The sequence below is a fragment of the Polypterus senegalus genome, chromosome 8 (assembly GCF_016835505.1).
Source record: "Polypterus senegalus isolate Bchr_013 chromosome 8, ASM1683550v1, whole genome shotgun sequence".
Classification (NCBI taxonomy): Eukaryota; Metazoa; Chordata; class Cladistia; order Polypteriformes; family Polypteridae; genus Polypterus; species Polypterus senegalus.
The window spans coordinates 65,988,049-66,012,467 of NC_053161.1; the positions used below are offsets into that span (position 1 = coordinate 65,988,049).

Genomic DNA, 24,419 nt, shown 5'->3' on the forward strand with positions numbered 1-24,419 from the left:
TTACGGTAAAATATGCTTTCAAATTGCTTCAGCCAGTATAAAATACTTTAGAAAATTAATATTGTTATAAACCATGCTTGATCTTCCATTAGGTTTACGAAGAGCACATCCATGTTCAAGTCAGCATTTTCTATCTTTCTTCAATGCATTATCTCTTCTCTCTTAGCAGTAGCAGGGCCTTACGCTGTTGCAAATGCCAAAACTTTTGGGGGTGTTAGGGTCTAGATTAAGAGTACTTTTAAAGAATATCTAAAACAGAGAATGGTGCCGAATTCACTCAAGCTACCACAGTAAAACAATTTAAAGACAGATTGTGTCTACTCTATTTATAGAGTGCATCACTATATTAAAGTAATAATATACTTTTCAAGTAAATATATTAACTGTTCTGGCTATTGCTTCTCATTCTTTTCTTTTCACTGTAAAACAAAAGTCAAAACTGAACAAAACTGCGATGGCTACTACTTTAAAAAAGAAAGTAATCCTACAGCTAATTTAAAAGGTCATGTCTTTAAAATACGATGTCACTCAGTATGATACTACCAACACATATTGTGGAATATTTAGAATTCAAATCATATGGCTAAATCATTAAGAAAGAACAGTGCAAAATTAAACAGTACATTCCTTAATGCAATGAGTAAAAAATTGTTAATTTTAGTCTTACCTTAGCAATCTCTTCAACAAAACACACATGAGAAACAGGATCTCTCTTTTTATTAAGTACTTTCTGCAAATGCTGCACCTGTTCAAAGTAAGTTAAGGTTTTTAGATCCTCTCTTTTAAGAAATCACTAATACTTTTTAATTGCCTCCATTTATTAGTTCAGGATAAAACATTCTCTGAAACGTACTTGACCACAGGATGCACATATCTGGTCCATTAGTTTCTCTAGATTTGTCCACAGTGCAGCCCTGAATGCAGCAGTGTTTCCTGGAGTTGGCATAACCGCTCTTCCAGGACCCCCTGAAAATGACCAAATACAAACAGAATTTGACAATAAGTATCATAGTATTTAGAAATGAAGAACTGGGGCTTCATTTATAAAATGTTGTTATGAACACATTCAGTCTTAACCAACTTTTTTTATGTAGTATTTATGAGTAAAAAATGCAATTACTATAAAAGCAATCTCTCAGTTGGGAACAGAGGGAGTAAAAATAGCTCTGCTTCATTCTCTGTTTCATCAACATGAAGAGTAAAAGCTTAAATGTAATGCATTTTAACTGATATGAATAGACCTTGTGACACTGCATTCTATTTATGGTACTACATAAAGTAAAGAATGACTATGCATGTTAGGATAATCAGCCATTCTAATTTGGCCACAGATGGGCTGAGTATGGTTGTACACATGAATAGCCCTTGTGACGGGTTTGATGCAACACCCACGGACAGCTCTTGCCTTTCATTCAATGCTAACATTATATGATCCGACCGTCTGTCAGTCTAAATTCAATTAAGCAGGTTTGAGAATGATATGTTACATTATGAATGATTAAAAAGTATAAATGTGGAAAATGTAGTAGAGAGAGTAAGCACTTCTGTAACTTAGCAATTACAAGGGAATTGTCTTGCAATACAAAAATGAATTAGTCTTAGCAGACACTACCATCTATCCTTTTGTCTGTACTTTGTAGGCAAAAAACTACCAAAAACTGAGATATCATTTTACTTTAAATATTAAGTAAACTGCAAATCTGTTTTTTATTTCAACTTTCCTTTGAACATAATTAACTTATTTTTATGATACTGTATATTTTTATTAAAACATATCATGAAAATAAAAGGGAAGTGAGAACCATTTAAGACATAAAATGGAAAAAAAATGTAACTACAGGCACATCTACCCATTGCATAATGGTATAATGTATTGTGGAGGATTGCCGGCATTTTACTCCGGCCCTCACCCCCAGGCCGCCAGGAGGAGCTCTCCCGACAGCATGATCATACCCCGAGTTCCAGCAGGGCATCATGGACTATGTAGCGTTTATACACAGCCCTGCTGGATACCTTGGGAGCCACCAGGTGTCACTGTAGGGGGGCTCGTAGGCTCTTATGTGCCCTATGACCCGGGAGTGTGTCATGGTCACATGACAGGAAGAACCGACGTGATCCCGGGTTGAAGAAAAGGACTATTTACCCTGACCCGGAAGAATAAGGACTTGTGGACTGTTGGGCAGGAATACCTCCGGGAGTATAAAAGGACCATGGGAACTCCCAAACAATGAGCTGAGCTGGGTGGTCGGAGGGCAACGCGTCTGGGAGTGGAGGATTGTTTATTATTGTTATTATTATTGGTATTGTTTATGAGTAGTGAGGAGTGGAGGGTGCTTGGTGCACGTTATTATTATAATAAAAAGAATAATTGTGGCACTTTTACCATGTGTTTGGCGTGGTACCTGAGGGTTCAAGGGAGCACTAGCGCCCCCAACTGCGACAGTATACATATTTAGAAGTGTGTGTGTGTATGTACAGTATAGTGTATATGTAAATATGTATAGAATGTGTATATACAATATTTATATGTATGTGTGTATGTACTAGCTGTGTAAGCCCGTGCTGTAAAAAGCCCATGCTTGCATCGCTAGTGTTAATTATGGCTAAGCGACTTTCTTCGGAGGTTTTGTTTTGCTGACGTGCTCACCTAACTTGTGTATTAGCGGCGGGAGAAAAAGAAAAAGGGATACCGTTTTGCCAATGTACTCGCCTCACTTGTGTATTAGAGGCTAACCAAGTTTATGTTTCCTTAGAGCTGGAGCCCTTACCCTGACTCCACCTTTCATTTCCGGGCCGGACAGACAGACAAACACACTTCCATGCGTGCACGTTTATATATATATATATATATATATATATATATATATATATATATATATATATATATGTATGCATGTGTACATATGTGTGTGTGAATATACTTAAGTGTATGCAAGAATTCAAGGGCATCTAATCTTAGATATGGAAACCTTGTGACTGTGCGGGTCCTGCTCCATGCTCCTGTTCCAGATTTGGGAGCCTCTTGAACACAAATGAGGACACCACATGTAGCAAGGGGAAGGTGTAAATGTGTACGGTGCTTTGATTAAATAAAAATCAAAACAGTGTTCAAGTAAACAGTGCAATGCCCAAAGTTCCATAAATAAATAATACATAAAAAAGGTGAACTGGTAGAGGTTAAAAATTAAAAAACAAATCCATTAAAAATTGTGGTTAAAGCCCGGTGTTGTCTCTTTTTTATCTGGCGACTCCTTTGCTTATCCCTCACAGGCCTTGCAGCAGAGGAGTCACCCTATCAGCAGGTGCAGCTGACCTTCAACAGTTCCGGTTGCCTTCCGTACCCTGGCCATGTACAGGCTCCCCTCGAACTGTTCAACTGGAGCAACCTCTTCCAACTGCCCCTCCACTGTGTGTTGGCCACACACTTCACCTCAGCGGCTCTTCTCCCATCTGCCTGCTTTCTCTCTCACGAGCCTGCTCCCATCCACTTGCTCACTCCTGCACTGGCTCTTTCGCCTCCTGCCTTCTTCCTTTAACCTCCATTCCCTCTTTTCTCTTTCCCCTAGCACTCACTTGTCTCCCTTTTAAAATGGGGAGGTGGCACAGGTGTAGCGATTAGCAGCTCCTAGCATCAATTATGGCCATGCCCATATCGCGCCTGGGAACTGCTCCTGCCACACTACCACTAGCCTTTCTTTAAAGCCGCAAGTGCAGCAATTATTTATTTAAAATGGCAATCAGCTGGACCTCACTTTACCACAAACCTGAGTGGAAGACGTATCCATATTGCTTATAATTTCCACCCCTGAATTACATTGGGATTACAAGAGACTCTAGTTTTAGAGAAGTGAGCAAAAAAGCTAATACAAGTACAGCATAAGGTCATTCTATTGGTTAGTTGGATTTCAGGATTATTCTAAACTTAGTTGTCAAACCTTAAAAATGAAAAACAGAAATGTAGGGAAAGATTGTAATGATCACTGAAATACTGTAGCTAAAGAGTTATGGGTTAGAAAAAAACACCATAAATGATAGCCAAGAACGAGTACAACTATAGCAGAAAAAGGCTCTTGGATACCCAATACTTTTTGGACCAGACTTGAAAAACAGGAGTTACACGTTGTACTGTACAGTACATGCAGAACAATACTGTGAAAGAAATACAATTCAAAAAATAAATATTTAAACTATTTCTTACCAAAGAAAATATACCTCTTAAAAAAGTAAATTAAAATAATAACATGGATGAGTTTCTACCTCTTGTGCTTCCTTGAATGGGTTGAGTTAAAAGTTTGATATCCAGAGCATTAGTCACATTTTCTTCCAAAACAGAGCAATACCCATCAACCACATTGCTCACAGTGGCCTTTAGTGTTCCAAGATTGTAGAAAACTTGCAGTGCTGTCCCAACTTGTGTAGGATTCTGCAGAGCAAAATGGAGATTTATATATGTTATGCACACAAATGTATTGTACATATATTTCAAACTTTATCAATGTCTGTGCATAATTTTAGCATTCCAAAACAACCCGGCTGCACAGGGTTTTGTCTGTAAATTCTAATTTTCCTTTCACATTCTAAAGATGTGCATTGAAGCACTGACAGAATATATGATCCTGATCCAAAATATGTATTCAAATTTAGACTGGATTAGAAACAGTTACAAATAATCTTTATTATTGGACATTTTAGAACAATCAATTAACTATGTCTTTGTTCTGAAGGATAAAATGTATATTTTTCTTATTGCCTCAGTATTTTCAAAAATTAATGTTATGGGATTGTTAGAAGCGTTACAAAGACAGAAGCTCATGGCACCATATATAAATGAAAAAAAAATAGAACATGTTCTTTTTAAATGATATATCTAGTCAAAACAAAATTCTCATCAGTCTGTTAGTTTACCTCTGTCCACACAGACTAAAAATTAACTAGATTTTGCCTCACAGAAATATGGACAAATATAATACGAAAGAATGCATGTACAGGTTATGCTGGTCCATATTTATACAGTACTGAATATTCACAAGATTAAATTCCATTCATGTACTGCCACCATAAGTGTCCCACTTCCTGCAATTTCTTTAAGAGTGTAAAATGTTAAACACTGTATGAAAAATAAAATTGTATGAAAACCATGATGTAAAATATAATACAAATCTTAATTCACTGACTATATCTATGGTACAGTGAAATGAATGGCAGTCAGTTCTGTCCAGTGAAATTTATACAGCATCCACACAAAATAAAGAATCATCAATATTTTGCACTGCATTTATTCTGGTGTTATTATCATTCAATCACTGAAATTCATATTTTTTCTCATTATTGTCCACAGTGGTTGTAACCAATCATGTAACTTTTGCTGATAGACTAGGAAGTAATATTCAAAATTCTGCGGATGCTGTGCTACTTTGGTTAAAAAGGAGCTAACAACTATACAAGTTGAACTTTGCTTTCAGGTCTAGTCCCCGTGAACAGTACAGTAACAACAAATACTGTGTGTCAAAGTTTTGTATTATAAGATCAGTCAGATTCTTTTTAATAAACATTTTGTTAATCCATCTGACACTCTCCTCATGGCCGCCTATGTAACAGGGCAGAGCTATATCTGCAGGCTGCTGTGAGGTGTACTTGTGCTTTCAAGTGCTGCTCTTCATTTGCCTTTTCACATCTGTTACTAACATATCTTCTCACATTATTCAGGGCATCATGGCTCCAAAACAAATTTTAAACTATCTAAGAAAAAGACCAATGAAAACGAAAAGGCCATACCTTTGAATATGAAACTAAAAGTGATAAAGTTCGGATAAAGTACTTTATTAAACAGTATGTCAGGATGGGCAATGCCTTATTAGTGCATGCTTTGATGATTAATAGTACTACTAAACTAATTCTGTTAATTTTCATGTAGTTTGGTGTTATTTAAACAGTAATTCAGGGGGCCAGGGAACAATTATAAACAACCTTTTAATAGCAATTGTGTGAATGATATCACACATTGTGATGTTTGCAATAATTTCAATTGCAAGGGGTGTAATCACCATACATTACATGACCACTGTAGATGGCACATGGGCTGGGGATGTGGACTCTGAAGACACACCTTTGCGCTGTGTTGATCTTCTCACGGGACTGGATGCTGCGACCAATAGGTCTCTGCTGATGGGGGAGATATGTAAATACCACATGGGCTGGACGGTCATCCCGGCCAGAAAAGGGTATGGCTCCTTGCCTGGATGGGAGGCTCCTAACAAGTAGATAGGCATCCCAGCCAGGGAGGAGAAGGGGATTAGACCCGGAAGCAAACACCAAAAGGAGGGACAACCCACTGAAAAGGGACAATGTCACTGGGGGTGTTTTACTCACCCAGTATGCAAAATGGCAACAGCCCAGGTTATCAGTGCGCAGTAGTAAGCCAGCAGGGCATGCTGGGAGATGTAGTCCAACAGAGCAGCCCTGATGCAAAAGGGCACTGCAGGGAGACAAGCTCTCTGTTATAATGGACTTTCAAATGACCCAGAAGTGCTTCCATCAGGCAGTGGCCCTGGCACCGGAAGTACTCCTGGGCCCGTAATAAAAGGGGCAGCACCCCGTAACCCAGGCAAGTCGGAGCTGGAAGGACATGGAGAAACACTCAATTAGAAGAAGGCAGTGTGGTGGTGAGAGGAATTGGAAAGAAGAAGTGGTTTGTGGAGAGAGAAACTGGTACTTTTGTTAACTTTTGGAGGTATTGTGTTTTTTGGTGTAATAAACACACCTTTATTTGAACCCAGGACTCTGTGTGTTCGTGTTGGGAGTTTGGGGCTCGTTGACACCCTATTTCGTATCACACCACAAAAAACAAATATGAAACTAAGGCATATGCAATGAAAACCCAATCCAAAATAGCAGTGATACAATGTCACCTTCATACCAAAAGAAATAAATACCTGAAAAGCAAAATTGTTGTATTCCCAAATAGTTATAGGATGATGGAGAAGAAAAAAATATTAAGAATCATACCATGTCAAAATGTGAACTACACCTGCATCATCTATATTTTGTGTATAAATATACTGAAATACAAGTATCATAAACACAAGAAGGCACGTTACATATGTTCCTTATTCAAAGTAACATAAAGGTACAGTAGAACAACAAAGGCAATCTTGTAAATTAAGAAAAAAAAAACAGTAACAATGACATTTGAATGCTCAGGTTAAAGTCAGTGAGCAGTAAAATACCAAAATGGATTTTTAAGAATTAGTTTTCAAACAGTCAAAAAGACATTAGACAAATCTGTGCAAGCGTAAAACAAAACAATGCTGTGGAGGACCCAAAAAGATGTCTGCATATGAGGAAAAGAATTTTAAGGCTCAGAAGGAAATCAAGTGAAGTGCTTGCTCAGCATCTGTCAGAGTCACCTGGTGTCAAAGCACATGCTTCATCTGTGTGACAAAGTCTTAAAAGAAATGCCATTGTTCATAATGTTTCAGGTAGGAAACAATTCTTGTAGAAACGGTATATTGAGATAACACTACAATACATGAAAGGTCATATGGTATGAAGGAAAAAACTGTCACAAAATGTTTTATGGAGTAATTAAGTCCCTAGATGTAAATTTGAATCAGTAAATTGCAAATGAAGCTGCAGAATGCTACTTTGTTTTAAGATAAAAAAAATTGTACATTTACCTACGCTTACGCTTTTGCCAAATGGAGGTTTTGAAATTTAAAAAATGTCTTCAGTACACTGTATTTGAGGCCAAAAAAAAATTGCCCCCTGGTAGCCAGGTTCTTCATATGGACAGACAGAAAGAAATGGTGATCACAGAAGGTGCTTTTTGCATTATATCCAAATGCACCTGAAAAGCAGCCACAATCAATAGAAGGATTATAGCAAATTTCACAAGAAGCTTAGAAGAATTTACCAAAGGAATATTTGAAATAGTTATACAGCAGCTTAACAAAGAAAAAGGCTTCAAGTGAGTAACAAAATACAGACGTACCTTAAAAAAGAAATTCTCACATTTTATCAATGTTAATTTTTACTAGGGGGGTTTAACCCCTGCTTGCTTTGCTCGCCCATCCCCATAACAACCCCATCCACTTCGCACCATCCACTTCGCATACAGTGGAACCTCGGGTCACGAACATCTTGGACCATGTACAAATCGGGTTACGACCAAAATGTTTGCCAAACTTTTGCATCTGTTCATGACCACACACTCGGGTGACGAACAAGCCAGTTTCCCTTCGTACCCGCTGATGCTTTCCGCATGTGTTCAGTCTCTGCCTGTGCATTCACTGTGAACTCTTTGTACTCTATTTCGTTTCCATTCCAGTTCATACATGCCAGTGATTTACGCACGTGTTCAGTCTCTCCCTGTACAGTAGATTGTTCTCGGTCTGACGTGCATCGCGCAGAAGGACTTTGTGGTATAGCAGGTCCACAGCTCACGTCTCAAGGCCAGTTTTAAATAAATAATCGCCAGGCTACAGCTGCCACATCCTCTTCATAAATAGAAGTGTGAGGCGGCTAAAGGGAGGAAAAAGAAAAGAAAGAAGGAGGTTGCGGAGTGAGGAAGTAAGCTTGCAGACAGGCAGCTGGACAGTGAGCCCAAGCAGGGGTAGGGCAGAAGGAAGCAGTCACTCCAGCTGAGCGATCAAGGAGCTGGAGTGACCAGAAAAAAGACAGTTGGCCGCATAAGGCTGAGAAGGCAGCGGGGGTCACCAGTTAAAGAATGCACCGTGCTTGTTTTTAAAGAGACTGCTTCCAGCATTGTTTTAACCTCATTGTATTTAATGAAGACTTTTTTCTATTGGATTTTAACCTCCACTTCAAATCTGTTTTTATGGGATTATTTATTTATTGAAGGATTCAGAAAGCACTGCACTTTATTTAATTTGGACTTTGTTTTTGATTGTTGTTTTGTTGATTTTAATAAAAGCACTTTTTGCACCATCCCCTTGCTCCATTGTATAGTAGTGCCTCACTGTCGTGCTCGTCAGTAACATTACAGACAGTGACGGGTTTAAGGGCTCCCAGAAGCGAGATGGAAGCATGCAGCGAACCCGCATCGTCACAGACTTTACCTCAAAACTGTAATCTCCTCTCCACCCAGTTCGTCCTCACTTCCTTCATGCCAGAACTCGACTCATGCAAGGTTAGTTTATGGTTAGTTTTTGTATTACGGATTTTTCAAGTGTTCGTTTTCGGTTTGTAGCGTGAATTGTTGCAATGTTACTTTTCTTGGCTGTTTATTAAATTACGGATTTTCCAAATGTTCATTTTTTTCCCTGTGCTTAAAACTCGTTAAAAAAAAGTGTTTACAGTGAGGGGTTCATAAGGCTACAGCGTGAATTCTTGCAATGTTACTTTTCTCTGTTCAAGGTTTTCTCAGTGTTATTCAAGGTTTTTACATTTCGTTTACTACTAGCAAAGAGAAGTAGTGTGTTAAAAAGTAATGAAAAAGAAAAGGAAACATTTTAATAATAACGTAACATGATTGACATTGTCATTGTCATGAGTGTTGCTGTCATATATATATATATATATACATATATATACACACACACACATATAAACATATATATACATATACACACATATATACAGTATACATACTTATACATCCACATATATATACATATATATACATGCACAAAACCACGCTTTTATCAAGGCTTCCGTCGGGTAGTCTTTTGAAATGAAATTTTCCTCCAATGAGTCCTAGCAACGCGCTTTCTTCCCACTGTTACATTTTTGTAGCTCTGACGTGTGCATCAATGTAATCGGGGTACAAGGAAATCATGTATTGACAAAAGCTCCCCTTTGCTTGGAATGCAAAGTGTGATTAAATGCGTTATTTTTTAACGCGTTATAGAGCACATGCATCGAAGCTTCTCAGCTGTGCTTGTGCTAAGAAAAAAAAACATTTTAAAAATAACGTGACATGATTATCAATGTAACCTTTTGTAAGTAGTGCCTGGAGGATTCAGAGTGTGGAGAAACTCTAGAGACAGCGTGTGTATTAACTTGTGGATTTTTCTTTGAGTATTTTGGTGGCAGCGTCACAGAGTTGCTTCCGCAAAACCGCGATAGCTGCGGAGCTCAGCTCAGAGTGAAATGAACTTAATTTAAACTTTAGGTTTACACCGTGCTTTGTTTCTGAAGTAGCTGCACTAATGAAAATGCTTGCATGTGTCACTCGCTCGCTTCTTATTGTTTCGCTGCCTTCTCAATTTTATAATGCATGTTGTCTTCAGCGCTTTTTGGAGCTCTTCCTTGTTTTCTGCGTACTGCGTTGACAGTCAGCTCACGTGATTACGTGGGAGGCGTGATGATGTCACACGAAACTCCGCCCCCCATGGCCATCGAGCTCAACTCCATTACAGTATATGGACAAAAATAGCTTCCAGTTATGACCATTATGCGTAGAATTTCGAAATGAAACCTGCCCAACTTTTGTTGCCCCCTTTACCTGTTTCGGAGAGGAGCTCCTGCTCCTCTAGCTGAGTCACCGCATCGGGAAACTCCTCCGGGTTCTCCTCCTCCGGCTGACTGGCCGGCCCAAAGGGAAGACACAGCCCAGTCCAAATGGACGGCCCGGAATCCTGCTGGCTACGCCAGATGTAAAAGGCGCTATATAGCGCCCGACCCGGCACAGACCACGCAGAGGCAACGTGTACAAAACACACAGGCTTTTATTTTTCTTCAGCTGTGTGACACGTCTTCCCGTGCCACACAGCCCAAACACAGTCTCACAAGCACAAAGCACACAAAACTCACTTCTCCACCTTCTCTTCCACCACTCCTGCGCAAGCGTAGTCCTCCTCCTCCCAACCCTGGCTCTCTGAGTGGTGGTGGCTGGGGCCTTTTATAGCCCACCCGGAAGCATTCCAGGTTATTAACCACCTGGTCCTAACTGAACTTCCGGGTGGGGCTGAAAACTCGTCCAGCCAGGCTGTGGGAAGCAGGCAGCTCCCCCTAGCGGCCATGCTGGGCCCCAACCAAGCTGTGGAGGACTCCATCTCCCATGGAGCCCTGCGGGCGGTTGGGGAATCATCGTCGGCCAGGGAGGCTGCCACCAAGCGTCCCGGGGGAGGTATTGGACTGCCCATGGCGACTCCCCCGGAACAGAAGCAGCAGGGGCGTCCCTGCCGGGCATGGGACCCGGCTGTCCGTCACAATACATACATATATATCTACATATATACACACATATACATACATACACACACATATATACACACAAATACATATATATATATATACATACATACACACACACATATATAAACATATATATACATATACACACATATCTACATATATACACACACAGCTATTTCGTATCAGTGCAATACGCTGTTTGTTAAAACGGTTGACTCCCGCTCTTACGTGCAATAACAAATCAAATCATTCAGTTGTCTTTGCTCATACAGTCATGTGAAAACATTAGGACACCCTTTGAAAGCATGTGGTTTTTTGTAACATTTTTAATAAATGGTTATTCCATCTCCGTTTCAACAATACAGAGAGATTAAAGTAATCCAACTAAACAAAGAAAACTGAAGAAAAGTCTTTTCAAGATCTTCTGTAAATGTCATTCTACAAAAATGCCTATTCTAACTGAGGAAAAAGATAGGACACCCTTGCCCCTAATAGCGAGTGTTACCAGCCTCCCCGGCTTGGCTGAAATAATGCAGTGAGATGGTTCTTGTAGCCATCTACCAGTCTTCCCGACATCGAGTCTGAGGAAATTTTACCCCACTCCTCAATGCAGAACTTTTTCAGCTGTGAGATGTTTGAGGGTTTCTTGCATCGCAGCCCTTTTCGTCACCCCACAGCATCTCAATGGGATTCAAATCTGGACTTTGACTTGGCCATTCCAGGACTCTCCATTTCTTCTTTTTCAGCCAATCTTTGGTTGATTTACTAGTATGTTTTGGGTCATTGTCATGTTGCATGGTCCAGTTCCGCTTCAGCTTTAATTTTCTAACTGATGGTCTCACATGTTCTTCAAGCACCTTCTGATACACAGTAGAATTCATCGTGGATTCTATGATGGTGAGCTGACCAGGTCCTGCTGCAGCAAAGCAGCCCCAAACCATGACACTTCCACCTCCATGCTTCACAGTTGGTATGAGGTTCTTTTCTTGAATGCTGTGTTTGGTTTACGCCAAACATGTCCTCTGCTGTTGTGTCCAAATAATTCAATTTTGGACTCATCTGTCCAAAGAACATTATTCCAGAAGTCCTGGTCTTTGTCAACTTTATCTCTGGCAAATGTCAGTCTGGCCTCGATGTTTCTCTTGGAAAGCAAAGGTTTCCTCCTTGCACACCTCCCATGCAAGTTAAACTTGTACAGTCTCTTTCTGATTGTAGAGACATGTACTTCTACATCAACAGTAGCCAGAGCCTGCTGTAGTTCTCGAGATGACACTTTAGGGTTTTGGAGACCTCTTTTAGCATCTTGCGGTCTGCTCTTGGGGTGAACTTGCTGGGGCTTACCAGTCCTGGGCATGTTGGCAGTTGTTTTGAAAGCCCTCCACTTGTAGACTATCTTCCGGACAGTGGAATGGCTGATTTCAAAATCTTTGAGATCTTTTAAATCCCTTCCCAGACTCATAGGCTGCTACAATCTTTTTTCTGAAGTCCTCTGACAGCTCTTTTGTTCTCACCATGGTGCTCACTCTCACTTCAACAGTCAGGAGCACACCAAACTAAATGTCTGAGGTTTAAATAGGGCAAGCCTCATTCAACATGCAGAGTAACGATCTACTAATTATGTGCACCTGGTGTGATATACCTGTGTGAGATCTGAGCCAATTTAAGAGGGAATACATGTGAGGGTGTCCTATCTTTTTCCTCAGTTAGAATAGGCATTTTTGTAGAATGACATTTACAGAAGATCTTGAAAAGACTTTTCTTCAGTTTTCTTTGTTTAGTTGGATTACTTTAATCTCTGTATTGTTGAAACGGAGATGAAATAACCATTTATTAAAAATGTTACAAAAAACCACATGCTTTCAAAGGGTGTCCTAATGTTTTCACATGACTGTATGTCATTTTAGAGCTGGACGCCTGGCATCTTTTTTTGGCCACAAGTTCGTTTCTGTTTGGTGTGAGGTTATGTGTTGTGGAGATTCTCAGGATGGATTGCAGGTGCTCATCAGTGAGGCGACTCCTGTGTGCTGTTTTGTTAGTCTTTATCACTGAGAAGAGCTTCTCACACAGATATGTGCTACCAAACATGCACAAGGTTCGAACTTTTTTTGTTCTTCAAAGTCACCAAAGCCGTGCAAACTCAGTGCGCAATAACTCTAGTAAGCGGTAAGTGTTCGGCAAGGCAGCTGAAGCGCTGCATTATGGGATCTGTAGTTTATTGTGTTACCAGCGCTTCATATACCCGGGCTTTAATAACAATAATACAGTATATAAAATGATCTCGGGGCGGATATAATTACACGCCGGCCGGATGTGGCCCGCGCCCTTGAGTTTGACACATATGGACTGAATAGAACTTGAAAAGATATATTTTTTCAAATGTGATCGCAAATTCAGATAGTGTTGACGCAGACTACAGCCTGCATGCCTCAATGAGTCATCCTCCCCTCGCTCTTACTTTTTTACCGTTCATCTAATGAATACACTGAGTATGGCTTAACCAAAACAATCATTGATGGCGAATAAAGTATCCATTATTCGAGTATGTAGATCGGCATATATATATACCCGCGTATCGCAGCGGAGAAGTAGTGTGTTAAAAAAGGTAGAAAAAGAAAAGGGAACATTTTAAAAATAACGTAACATGACTGTCAATATACAGTATTTGTTTTGTGAGTGTTACTGAGTGTTGCTGTCATCAAGGATTTGATTATCATTATTTCTTTCAATCAGGTTCGTATTTGTAGGATGTGTTGTGTTCAAGTTACATTCCGTGTTTGTCAATCGCTGTAAAGATGACAGGTTTCATTCATCAATTCGTTTCTTACTGCATCAATAAACAGCTCGTCTTCTTCTTTATCTGAGACCTGACACACTGCATGCACGGGTTTTTACACTGTCTTCCTTTAGCGGGACATTGACTTTTTCCAACGTGTGCTTTGTTTCCACAGTAGCTGCATTTATGAATATGCTTATCAGACGCTTCATACTTTTTGCTGCCTTTTCAATTGTGTAATTCGGTTTCTGTTCAGCTCTTTGGAACTGTTGCTTTTATCTGTGCACTGCGTCAGTTCACGTGAGCCACTCGGTGTACTTGCATCGAAGGTTCCCAGCTGTGCTGGTGCCATCTCGTGCTATGTCCATAGCTTTATTTAATGTTACCTTAGTCCTGGCACTTAAAACTTTCTCTCGCAGTTTCGCTGAGTTTGTGTCAAACACCACCCTGACCATCTCATCTTCCTCTCCATAAGCACAGTCCTTCACCCGTGAATATTTATCCGTGGCAGTTTGCTATTGGATTGCCGCTGACGGACCGCCTTATATGGGCAGGCACTAAATTACAAACGCCAGCGCAGCCTGTCTATGAACTTAATTTAAAGTGTAGGTTTACATCGTGCTTTGTTTCCGAAGTAGCAGAACTCATGAATATGGTTGTATATGTCACTCGCCGCTTCTTATTGTTTCGCTGCCTTCTCAATTATATAATGCATGTTTTCTTGAGCGCTTTTTTGAGGTCTTTTTCTATGTACTGCGTGATTACGTGGGAGGCGTGATGATGTCACATGAAACTCCGCCCCCACGGCGTTGAAGCTCATCTCCATTACAGTAAATGGAGAAAAACTGCTTCCAGTTATGACCATTACGCGTAGAATTTCGATATAAAACCTGCCCAACTTTTGTAAGGAAGCTGTAAGGAATGAACCTGCCAAATTTCAGCCTTCCACCAACACGGGAAGTTGGAGAATTAGTGATGAGTCAGTGAGTGAGTGAGTCAGTGAGTGAGTGAGTCAGTGAGTGAGTGAGTGAGTGAGTGAGTGAGTGAGTGAGTGCTTTGCCTTTTATTAGTATAGATATATATATATATATACACACACACACAGACACATATATAAACATATATATACATATAAACATATATATAAATATATATATATATATATATATATATATATATATATATATATATATACATCTATACACATATATATACAAATCTACATATATATATCTACATATATATATATATATTAGGGGTGGGACTCGATTAAAAAAATTAATCCAATTAATTAGAGGCTGTGTAAGAATTAATCTTGATTAATCGTATGTAATCGCACACGTAAATTTGCCCCAAATCGCAAATGTTTTTTTTTTTATTTAAAACGGTTTTAGTGGGCTTACAGAATCAAATAATAGACATGGACATGAATATTGTAAACTGAAGCTGTTTTAATTTCTGAAAAAAAGCCTTTAAACTGCATTTGAATTCAAAACAGAAACAAAAATATCATCCCTGGTTAAAATTGGGCAGACTTAAAAATAAAGTGGTAGTTTAAGTACTTTAAGTACATTTTCAGAATAGTATTGTCTTTAAATAATAATAACCAAAATTTCACCATAAAGTGCAGTTTTTCTTCTTAAAAAAATAAGTCAGAAACATAAAAGGTAATTTGACCAGCTTACTCTTTAAACTCTGAGTAACATTAGCCAAAATTATTTTGTACATTAGGCTAAAACAGTGTGATCATTGAACATTTTGTAATTAGATGTATTTAGAATTACTAACGGTCACGGAAGTCCAATGATCCCCAGTAAGAGCCACAAAGTCCGCTTTCTGTAATGCATCTAATTTTGCTTGCTTTTCAGTGTGCACAAAACCATGCTTTTATCAAGGCTTCACTGGAAGTCGAAATGATCAGTCGTAGGAACGCGCTTTATTCCGACTCTAACATTTTTGTAGCTGTGATGTGTGCATCAGTGTAATGGATGTACCAGGAAATCATGCATTGACAAAAGTTCCCGTTTGCTTGGAATTGAAAGTGTGATTAAATGCGCTATTTTTTAACGCGTTATGGAGTACATGCATCGAAGCTTCTCAGCTGTGCTTGTGCTAAGAAAGGGAAAATTTTAAAAATAACGTAACATGATTCTGTTAACCTAATATTTTTCATACGTCCCAAACCAAGGAGATGCGAAGGTAAAATGAATCGGTAGCAGCGACATAGTCAGTACATCCCTCTCGGGAATCGAACCTCGAATGTCGGCGTTAGAGGCTTAAGACTCTACAATTAGCCACAGCGTGTGGCTTGTCTATGCTAAAGTATGTATTGTAGATCGGGTATATATATACATTTATATATATACCCGTATCGCAGTGGAGAAGTAGAAGTTATGAAAAGAAAAGGGAACATTTTAAAAATAACGTAACATGATTGTCAATATACAGTAATTGTTTTGTGAGTGTTATTGAATGTTGCTGTCATCAAGGATTTGATTATCATTATTTCTTTCAATCAGGCTCGTATTTGTAGGATGTGTTCAAGTTACATTCCGTGTTTGTCAATCGCTGTAAAGATAAGAGGTTTCATTCATCGATTAGTTCCTTACTGCATCAATAAACAGCTCGTCTTCCTTTTATCTGTGATGTGACAAACTGCATGCACGGGTTTTTTTTACACTGTCTTCCTTTAGCAGGACATTCACTTTTTCCACCGTGTGCTTTGTTTCCGCAGTAGCTGCACTTATGAATATGATTCTATGTATAAGACGCTTCATATTTTTTTGCTGCCTTCTCAATTGTGTAATTCGGTTTTGTTCAGCACTCTTTGGAACTGTTGCTTTTGTCTGTGCACTGCGCCAGTTCACGTGAGCCGCTTGGTGTTCTTGCATCGAAGGTTCCCAGCTGTACTGGTGCCATCTCGTGTAATGTCAGCTAAGACCCGCACTTAAAACTTTCTCTCGCAGTTTCAATGAGTTTGTGCCAAACACCACCCTGACCATCTCATCTTCCTCTGCATAAGCACAGTCCTTCACCGTGAATATTTACCGGCAGTGTTTGTATTGGATTGCCGCTGATGGACGGCCTTATATGGGCAGGCACTAAATTACAAACGCTAGTGGTAGCCTATGAACTTAATTTAATATAAACTTACGGTTCACGCCGTGCTTTGTTTCCGCAGTAGCTGTACTTATGAATATGCTTGTATGCATCATTTGCTTCATAATGTTTTTCTGCCTTTCAATTGTGAAATGGCGCTTTGTGCTGATCGCTGTTTGGAGTTCTTCCTTGTGCTCTACGTACTTACGTAGGAGGCGTGATGATGTCACACGAAACTCCCCCAGCCATCTCCAACTCAAGACTCCATTACATTATATGTGGAAAAATAGCTTCCAGTTATGACCCTTATGCGTAGAATTTCGAAATGAAACCTGCCCAACTTTTTTAGTAAGCTGTAAGGAATAAGCCTGCCAAATTTCAGCCTTCTACCTACACGGAAGTTGGAGAATTAGTGATGAGTCAGTGAGTGAGTCAGTGAGTGAGTGAGGGCTTTGCCTTTTATTAGTATAGATATATATATATATATATATATATATATATATATATATATATATATATATATATTTACACACACACACACACACATAAACATATATATATACATATCTATACATATACACATAAATATACACACACACATATATACATATACATACATATCTACATATATACACACACAGCTATTTCGTATCAGTGCAATACGCTGCTTGTTAAAACGGATAACTCCTGCTCTTACGTGCAAGTTTGCGTGTATATTATGAACTATCGTATTTGTTCAAGTTCTATTTAAATTTTAAATAGAAGGAATTTTTATTTAGTCGGCAGAAATATCTTTGGTAGGAATGGTAAAAACAGACAGGAATATTATTCGTGAATAAATCAACTCAAACCTTAAACAACTTATAATATTTTGCTCTCCATAAAAATATATCCTGTCTAAATTATACAAATTCAAATATGAACATGCTGCATAACAAAACCTGGAAATATAAATAAAATGTGTTCTTTTCAGCAATAACAAATCAAATCATTCAGTTGTCTTTGCTCATATGTCATTTTAGAGCTGGATGCCTGGCATCTTTTTTTGGCAACAGGTTCATTTATGTTTGGTGTGAGGTTCTGTGTTGTGGAGATTCTCAGGATGGATTGAAGGTGCTCATCAGTGAGGCGACTCCTGTGTGCTGTTTTGTTAGTCTTTATCACTGAGAAGAGCTTCTCACACAGATATGTGCTACCAAACATGCACAAGGTTCGAGCCGCATGCAGACGGACTTTTTTTGTTCTTCAAAGTCACCAAAGCGCCGTGCAAACTCAGTGCGCTCAGTTTATCAGCAAAGTGCGTATTTGGGAACACTGTAGTGACGACTTGGTTTAACATTACTTGGTAATAGGGAAAGTGGGGCAAATTGCACTGGTGCATTTGTGTCTCCCATAAAAGCAGCTTCACTTAAATTACTTTGTGATCGTGCACGGGTAAAAACGTCCTCTGAAGTGTCAGATTCTTATTTAATTATTCTACTTTCTGTATCTTCTGCATTGCATTCAGGTTACCCTGATGTTTTGTCTCATAGTGCCGTCTTAGATTAAATTCTGTAATTACAGCCACATTAGCTCCACAAATGAGACACACGGGTTCAGTAAACATATACTCAGCCTCCCATCGGTTTTTAAAGGCTCTATTTTCAGAATCAACTTTTCTCTTCAGCATCGTGTGAGCTAGCTTCGCAATAACTTGCAGCATCATAAGCTACACTTGATTAACGCGGTAAGTGTTCGGCAAGGCAGCTGAAGCGCTGCATTATGGGATCTGTAGTTTATTGTGTTACCAGCGCTTCATATACCCGGCCATTAATAACAATAATACAGTATATAAAATGATCCCTGGGCGGATATAATTACACGCCGGGCGGATGTGGCCGGCCCTTGAGTTTGACACATATGGACTAAATAGAACTTGAAAAGATATATTTTTCAAATGTGATCGCGCAATTCAGATAGAGTTGACGCATACTACAGCCTGCATGCCTCAATAAGTCATCCTCCCCTCGCTCTTACTTTTTTACTGTTCATCTAATGAATACACTGAGTATGGCTTTACCAAAACAATCATTGATGGCGAATAAAGTATCCATTATTCGAGTATGTAGATCGGGATATATATATATACATATATATACCCGCGTATCGCATGCGGAGAAGTAGTGTGTTAAAAAACCTAGAAAAAGAAAAGGGAACATTTTAAAAATAACGTAACATGACTGTCAATATACAGTATTTGTTTTGTGAGTGTTACTGAGTGTTGCTGTCATCAAGGATTTGATTATCATTATTTCATTCAATCAGGTTCGTATTTGTAGGATGTGTTGTGTTCAAGTTACATTCCGTGTTTGTCAATCGTTTTAAAGATGACAGGTTTCATTCATCGATTTGTTTCTTACTGCATCAATAAACAGCTCGTCTTCTTCTTTATCTGAGACCTGACACACTGCATGCACGTTTTTTACACTGTCTTCCTTTAGCGGGACATTGACTTTTTCCAACGTGTGCTTTGTTTCCGCAGTAGTTGGATTTATGAATATGATTGTATGTATCAGACGCTTCATATTTTTTGCTGCCTTTTCAATTGTGTAATTCGGTTTTGTTCAGCTCTTTGGAACTGTTGCTTTTATCTGTGCACTGCGTCAGTTCACGTGAGCCACTCGGTGTACATGCATCGAAGGTTCCCAGCTGTGCTGGTGCCATCTCGTGCTATGTCCATGGCTGTATTTAATGTTACCTTAGTCCTGCCACTTAAAACTTTCTCTCGCAGTTTCACTGAGTTTGTGTCAAACAGCACCCTGACCATCTTATCTTCCTCTCCATAAGCACAGTCCTTCACCCGTAAATATTTACCCGTGGCAGTTTGCTATTGGATTGCCGCTGACGGACGGCCTTATATGGGCAGGCACTAAATTACAAACGCCAGCGGCAGCCTGTCTATGAACTTAATTTAAAGTGTAGGTTTACATCGTGCTTTGTTTCCGAAGTAGCAGAACTCATGAATATGGTTGTATATGTCACTCGCTCGCTTCTTATTGTTTCGCTGCCTTCTCAATTATATAATGCATGTTTTCTTCAGCGCTTTTTTGAGGTCTTCCTGGTTTTCTATGTACTGCGTGATTACGTGGGAGGCGTGATGATGTCACATGAAACTCCGCCCCCACGGCGTTGAAGCTCATCTCCATTACAGTAAATGGAGAAAAAATGCTTCCAGTTATGACCATTATGCGTAGAATTTCGATATAAAACCTGCCCAACTTTTGTAAGGAAGCTGTAAGGAATGAACCTGCCAAATTTCAGCCTTCCACCCACACGGGAAGTTGGAGAATTAGTGATGAGTGAGTGAGTGAGTGAGTGAGTGAGTGAGTGAGTGAGTGAGGGCTTTGCCTTTTATTAGTATAGATTATGCTGTGCATTCTATGGTATAATTAACTATTTTTATGCTTAAAAATCTTTAAAAAATATATTCACATACAGTTTGTATGGTCTGGAATGGATTAATTGTATTTACATACAATCCTAATCGGGAAATTACTTCGGGTTATGACCAAATTGGGTTACAGCCAGAGTTTTGGAATGAATTACAGTCATGACTTGAGGTTCCACTGTATCTGCTACTCACGTTGTGAAGAGGGGGGCTGAATGCATGCTAAGGAGATGTGGTACGGATCAGCTGCTGGCTTGCTGCCGTGCTGCGTAATCTGCATGTTGTGCAGCACTTTGAACATTTAAAAGCCTGTACATCAGCTGTCCTTTTGTCTCACTGCCTTGTCTCGGAGGACGTTAAAGTGTCTCCAAGAAAATCACGTCTTGTCTCCTTCCAAGCCTTCTTTTTTTAATAATGGAGAGATTTATTCTAATGTTATATGGACCTTTCATGAGCAAATAAACACTTATTACCCTTATAACCAACATTAAAAATAGTTTTATTTGGGTAGCCTAAGAATTGCAATACAGTGGAACCTCGGTTTGTGAGAAACTTGGTTTACGAGTGTTTTGCAAGACGAAGACTTGATAAACGAGTGATGTCTTGCAATATGAGTAGTAAGTATACGCTTTGACTTCTGAGCGTCATGTAATCACAACTGAGCTGATGGTACTTCTCTCTCTCTCGCTGCAGGATTGTGTGTCTCCTATTCTCCGTCTGAGTCGGTGTGGCTCACTCATATAGTCAACATCCGTACGAGCATATACTGTTTACTACAGCATTGTGACTGTGTGTGTGTGTATGTGTGTGCTGTGACGTGCGAGTCCCCGTCTTGCACCACCAGCTTTATTCAGCATGAAACAGCAACAGCGTGGTTATTTATTGTAGCGGGATCTGCCACTCTCCTATACATAGACGCAGCAGTCTGGCAGGGTCATGTCCAAGCAGTACTGTGGCCTGTGCATTTATAATGTTCCTTGTATCACCCATCGACGGCAGGCGCTTATAGCATTTCTGCGATCTTTTCGGATTCACTTTTACGGCAAACTGCTACAGCGCTGGGAAACTGCAATTGCTTTAGGATGCTCTTCCGCAATTCGTCCATTTGGGTGGAATCCCACAAGAGTTTAGAAACTCACTCACACCAGCCATGATTCTTTTCAAAGGTAAAGTGCAGGTTAATTTGTTTTATGTATTTTTACTTTTAAATCAGTATTAATCATTTTATATGAATAGTTTTGGGTTGTGGAACGAATCATCTGAGTTTCCATTATTTCTTATGGGGAAATTCACTTTGATATACGAGTGCTTTGGACTGCGAGCACATTTCCGGAATGAATTATGCTCGCAAACCGAGGTTCCACTGTACTATACTTGCAGAAATATTTACATTTCCTGTAAAATTTTGAGCCCTCAAACAGGCCCTTTATACAGACCATCATGGCATGCTGTAATGCTGATCACCAAGTTAATCACTTAAAAAGAAACCACTTAACATTTGCATTGAACAGTTGCAATTCCACAAAGAAGAAAAATGAAAATGCTTTTAAATCAATGGACTAGGTCAGGCTGTAAAAGGGCATGAATAACATTAGTAACCGTGCCTTTCTAAAAATGAATGATATAACTTCTTTTGGAAATGAATAATAAGAAGACCACTAATGTTACAAATGCTGCAAAAGTCAAAAGTCTCAGAGAACCTCTCACAAATATGAAAGACTAGCCAAGTGTGCCCAACTACGTTGCGCGTGTTAAAGTTGTCTGTGAAGGGCTCCCTGTTTAAACGTGGCTGCCAGTCGTGAACTGGGCCCTTTGTCGCAAAGCATTATGATTTTTTATAAGGGAAACAAAATTACAAAAGAAAACCCTTGGACATTGATTCGATAGGAACGGCCTACTCGGAATCACTGTCCAAATAATAATTGTGTGGTGGTGTAGGAGCATTTCAGCTTCTGTCCGTTCACAGTCCGTCTCGTTTTCACAACACTATCATTTCCTCTCATGATGTCTTCTCAACCTTTCTCCAATCTCGCAGGTTGCTTTGTGGCAATCCAAGAGTAAGGCAATATACACGGAGCAATGGTTATAAAAGGGGGACAGATAGGTATCCAGGCTCTTTAAAGCGTAAATAGGGATCACTTCACTGACGTGAGCAAGCCACGGTACAACTGTGAGACGCGCAGCACTCGCCGGCTACAACGTAACAATAATCATTTCCGAACGTGCTGTTACGTTGTCATTCATTTTACCCACTGTCTTTCTTTCAATCATATGTTACGTAGGCACGTACTTTTTATCTTCGGCAATCTCATTCTCTAACCAGGCCTCAGGAGCTAACCAGCGTAACACTGTCCACCACCCCTTTCGTTATTCCGGCACATTGTTGACATCCGTGAGTAACAACAACGTACTAAACTGGAAGGTGGTCTACGCATGCGTGGAATTCGCGGACACACAAAGATCAAGATCTAAATGAAGATCTCTTTAGTTAATTTAAAGCACAACAATTTGTTTAGTTTGAATGTCTGTGTTTTGAGGTGTGACTGGAGTACTACAGTCTTCAGTAGTATAAGCCTGGAGGAGAGTCTTAATGCAATGCCTATGTTTTAGTTGTCTCTCTACTGCCATCTAGTGCTTCTTCTTCTAATTCATTCGTGGACAAAGATCAAGATCCAAATGAAGATTATATATAGAGATGGATCCTTATCAATGTGATTTACATTTGGTAAATTTTTGCAAATCAGACCAAAACTAACAGTAATGAAATGTTTAGAATTTTTAACATTACTTCTTAGTGAATGTAAGGGAATGTCCATGACCATTAAAATGACTGGAATATGCTCATAAATTTCACCAATGTGTATTGTTAATATTACTCAGATATTCCTTCAGAAAAAGCTTGCTTAGTTTTGTGAATCTAAATGTAAAACAAAACAACATTACAAATGTGAGAGAAGCTTGTTATCACCTTCAAAAAAAACATTTCTTAAAACAGAATTAAACTAATACTATATTAATTAAGATTATTGGAGTCTGACATTATCAAGAACTGTAGCTAGTTAGACTTCTAATTACACTTTTTAAAAGAACTGTTTATTATCAGTCACAAAAATTGTCAGTTTTGTTCAGTGATTTTTTTTCCCAGCAAATGTATCTAAATGATTGACTTGCCATTTTATTAAGTTATTCCTAATTTAATTATTTTTTGCAATTGCTGCACATTAAGAAACTGCAGACCATACAACTAAAAGTCCACAATGCTATTTTGCCACTTGCAGCACAATTAAGACAATTTTGTTTAAATTTACATTTAAAGAAATTAGATTTTCACCCAATCTAAAACAGTATGAATTAGATTTCTCTCCATTATTAAAAAAAAATCTTTGGAGGGAGAATAGGGAGACGAGACGTTACACAAGACAAGGCAGTGAGACAACATTTAAAACAAGTTCATTGACATTTAACCTAGCAGTTGTTGGAGTGCTTTTGGCAGACACATGTCATGTGCTCCCAGCTCTTAAAACAACGACAGCAGCAGCAAGCCAGTAGATGATCCAACCACTTCTTCTTAGCGTGTATTCAGCACCAACCCCCTTCACAACACAAGCAGCAGAGCCCTAAGTGGCAAAAGGACAGCTGCTGTACAGGCTTTAAAATGATCGAAGCACAGCACGGCAAGCAGAAAACGCAGCTTGCCAGCAGCAACAAGCCAGCAGATGATCCGACCGCTTCTCCTCAGCATGCATTCAGCCCCCCCTTCACAACGCGAGTGGCAGAGACACAAAATGGCAAAAGGACAGCTGCAGTAAGGCAGCGCAACAAACAAAACACGCAGCTCACCAGCAGCAGCAGAAAGACAGCAGCCGACCCCTCTTAACAACACTAACAGCGTTATACATCCTGCGAGAAAGAGATTTAACCACTCCCAGGGCCAGAAATAAAGGACAAGTATTGTTTTTACAA

The 24,419-nt window shown here is 39.4% G+C and overlaps 1 protein-coding gene across 1 annotated transcript in view; it reads right to left on the reverse strand.

The window, feature by feature from the left end:
• The window catches only part of cog5 (component of oligomeric golgi complex 5), a 565,478-nt gene that overhangs the window by 266,428 nt on the left and 274,631 nt on the right, over window positions 1-24,419 (reverse strand). Inside the window, exons 8-10 of the mRNA XM_039761193.1 lie at window positions 4,258-4,423; window positions 854-966; window positions 668-745 (exon numbers count right to left, since the gene is read on the reverse strand). Coding sequence (XP_039617127.1) covers window positions 668-745; window positions 854-966; window positions 4,258-4,423 — 357 coding nt within the window. The remainder of the gene's footprint in view (window positions 1-667; window positions 746-853; window positions 967-4,257; window positions 4,424-24,419) is intronic.